The 3,265-nt window shown below is 33.8% G+C and overlaps 1 protein-coding gene across 1 annotated transcript; it reads right to left on the reverse strand.

Moving 5' to 3' along the window:
• Positions 1-214: 214 nt before the first annotated feature.
• Positions 215-2,329, reverse strand: LOC110885304 (parthenolide synthase). The gene is made up of 2 exons (XM_022132979.2): positions 1,405-2,329; positions 215-948 (listed from the first exon to the last, which is right to left on the reverse strand). Exons 1-2 carry the CDS (start codon positions 2,320-2,322, stop codon positions 343-345), a joined length of 1,524 nt encoding a protein of 507 aa, XP_021988671.1. The 5' UTR covers positions 2,323-2,329; the 3' UTR covers positions 215-342.
• Between the last annotated feature and the right edge of the window lie 936 nt (positions 2,330-3,265).

The following is a 3,265-nucleotide window of genomic DNA, read 5'->3' on the forward strand; positions in this document are numbered from 1 at the left end:
TAAAGAACGAACATGAACAATACCTTACTCGTTCTCGTTCGGTTCATTTACAGCCCTATCACCATACCATCAATTTCTTGTAGTGCAAACAACCACCTATAACTTTCCCCATTCATTCTAGAACACCGGAAGTTGTTTAAAACTCAAAGATTACAGAGGTCGTTGCGGATCTTTTGGCAGCTATGCATTGCTTTTCGATCGGACCCTTTTAGCATTCAAATAAAAACAACCGACCTCCATATATGGATTTCTTATTCAAGCAGTTGGTATTTTACAAAAATAAAAAATAAAAACAAAAAATAAGAAGAAGAAGAAGAAGAATAAGAAGAAGCCGATTACTTATTAATCATCCCAATTATAATTTGTAGGCACAAGGCAAAGTGGTACTTTCTTTCGGAGAACTAAGGTACCCTCTTCTTGCATGTTCAAATCTTCATTCTTCACTCCATCGGGAACTTCCCAATCAAACCAGTAAAGCAGATTTGCTAACACAAACTCAACAGTTGCAGGAGCCGTGTTCATTGCTGGACATGATCTTCGTCCACCCCCAAACGGGACCATCTCAAAATCAACCTCAAACTTCTCAAACCTTTCTGGGTAGAACTCAGCCGCATTCTCTCCCCAAATGCTTGGATCTCTTCCTATCCCCCACGCGTTGATTAAAGCAGTTGTCCCAGGTAAGACGTCGTAACCGCCAATTTGACAATGGCTCATGCATTCGTGGGGGATCATCAATGGGGCTGGAGCATGTAGTCTTAATGTTTCTTTTACCGCCATTTTCAAGTATGTCAATTTTGTGATGTCCAATACATCTATTTTTGGTTTTCGTCCTGTGTTGTTTCGGATTTCAGTTTGCAACTTTTGCTTCACTCTAACGTTTCTAGCGATCTCAGACATTGCCCACTCCAACGTCACAACAGTCGTATCAACTCCGCCAGTGAGTACGTCCTGACAACTTATTTCATTAGCAATATGTTATGTACATCACTCGAATCAATATCTATTACTTGCAGCAAAATGCATGAACAATAATCATTTTGTTTTTGGCTTTATTTACTTAACCAACTTTTTTTGCAATACAAAAATATTCGGTAAAGAAATGATTCAAAGTGATTGATCAGTATACAATCAATATTTATAATTTGACCAACACCACTAGTATAAACGATCAATATCTTTGTTCAGAAAAAAAAAATAATGAGATCATACTTATGTGTCGATAACCATCCATATTTTACTTTTTTAGATAATTAATTGAAGTGATCATTTTGTTGCAATTTCGACATGTTTTTCTAACCTAAAATAAGTTGGTTGTTCAAGAAAGAACTCTACGCAAATAAATAAATCACTTTAATATATGCAAATAACCTATCCATTTTTAAAACTTAAAAGTATATTATTTACCAATATAAGCGCTTTGATATCTTCTTTGGTCAACCGATGGCCAGAAGTATTATCTTCGGAAGACAACTCAAGTAAAGTATACACAAAATCCTTTTCATCATCAATTACTTCTGCAATTTGATTCTTATGATCATCGATGATCGACTCGATGTATGTATCGAGATTAGTAAAGCATGTCTCCAGCATACTGGTCGATCCGCTAACCTGGTCAATAAATGGACCTACCCATGGAAAAGAATCCCCAAGCGATCCACCCAACATTTCCAGGCCTTCATCAACCACCACTTCCCATGACGGACCCTTATTCGGTTGTTGTCTATAATTGTTACCAAATGCCACCTTGCACACCACCCCCTTGACCAATGCTAAAAACAACTTGTTTAGGTTTACTGCAACATTTGGTGGATGCGACCCTAGAGCACGAACCATGGTTTCAATCTCGGTCACCAGTACATGGTTAAACCATCGAGCTCTCTTGGGACCAAGGAACTCAGACACCAAAATCTTGCGCATCTCCCTCTGGTGATCGCTATGAGGGGAGAATGCGATGTCCATGTAATTGTAAGTTAGCCGCTTCACGGCCTTGGACAATGGACGGGAACAAAATACATGATCTTGTGTTTTCAAGACCTGTTTGGCCATGGCAGGGGAAGAGATGATAAGGTATGGTTTTGAGCCAATATAAAATAGCATAACTGGACCATATTCTTTGGAGAGTTGCCAAAGGGCTTGGTGACGAGGTTTACCTATTAGTTTGTGCAAGTTTCCAATTATTGGAAGATTTGGAGGGTTTGGGGGGAGTTTAGGGGCTGTTATGGATGATCTATTTGATCTTAGAGGGTGTAGAAACATGCAGAACATGAATAAAACTAATGCTGTTGTAAGAAGCCATGAAAGGAAGATGGAGAAGATCTCCATGTGGTTGATTTTGTGCAGATTTAATGGTAATATACAGGTGTATATATAGGGTTTTGATTCATAACAACCAATCTCTTTTAGTTATTTTGCTTCATTAAATATTGGTATTTAATTTATTGGTAAACGTAGATAAATCATTCATTTGTATTTTTTTCTTTTTTAAACTAACTACGTTAAATTTGTAACTCATTTTCAAATGATATATTTTTTTTAAAAAAAATTAATTTAGAGTGTGGGATAAATTACGAACTATGTAGGATAAATTTCTATATGTGTAGGATAAATATAGAACTGTAGAGGATACATTTTGATGTGTGTAGCGAAAAATTTTAGTATGTAGTATGATAGTTTTTATAACTAATATATTAGTCAAATATAATAATAAATGAGATGAGATAAATTATTTAATATTTTACAATTGTAGCATTTGTTGTTTTTGTTCTCAATTAATTTTTTTTTTCAAATGAACCTCCATGTATGTATGTGTGTGTGTGTATATATATATATATATAGGGGATGATTTAAATGAAAAACACTTTTATTGCGAAAACTCAAAAACTAACTAAAAAAGTCTAAAAACCACACAAAAAAATTTTTTTTTTCAATTTTTTATTAAAAATCGCTAGTTTTTCTATATAAAAAAAACTTTTTTTCAAAAAAAAAATTGTAATGTACATGTGTAATAATTCACATGTGTAGTACACATACACATGTGTACTACAAAATTTGTTTTTTTTTGAAAAAAAAGTTTTTTTTATATACCTAAAATAGCGAAAATTGGTATGCAAAAAAAAAAAAACAAAATTTTTAGTATGTTTTTTAGGTTTTTTTTAGTTAATTTTTGAATTTTCTCGATAACTAATGGTTTTCATTTAAACCTTCCCCTATCTTGTTATTGCTTTTTAAAAACTTAGCAAAGATAAGTTATTGAAAAAACATTATT

Source organism: Helianthus annuus, chromosome 7 (assembly GCF_002127325.2).
Source record: "Helianthus annuus cultivar XRQ/B chromosome 7, HanXRQr2.0-SUNRISE, whole genome shotgun sequence".
Classification (NCBI taxonomy): Eukaryota; Viridiplantae; Streptophyta; class Magnoliopsida; order Asterales; family Asteraceae; genus Helianthus; species Helianthus annuus.

Excerpts from the sequence above, each read along its gene's own strand:
- LOC110885304 (XM_022132979.2), bottom strand. The coding sequence starts at position 2,322 with ATGGAGATCTTCTCCATCTTCCTTTCATGGCTTCTTACAACAGCATTA. Across the intron at positions 949-1,404 it reads ATATCAAAGCGCTTATATTG|GACGTACTCACTGGCGGAGT; the intron begins GTAAATAATATA and ends ATAAGTTGTCAG.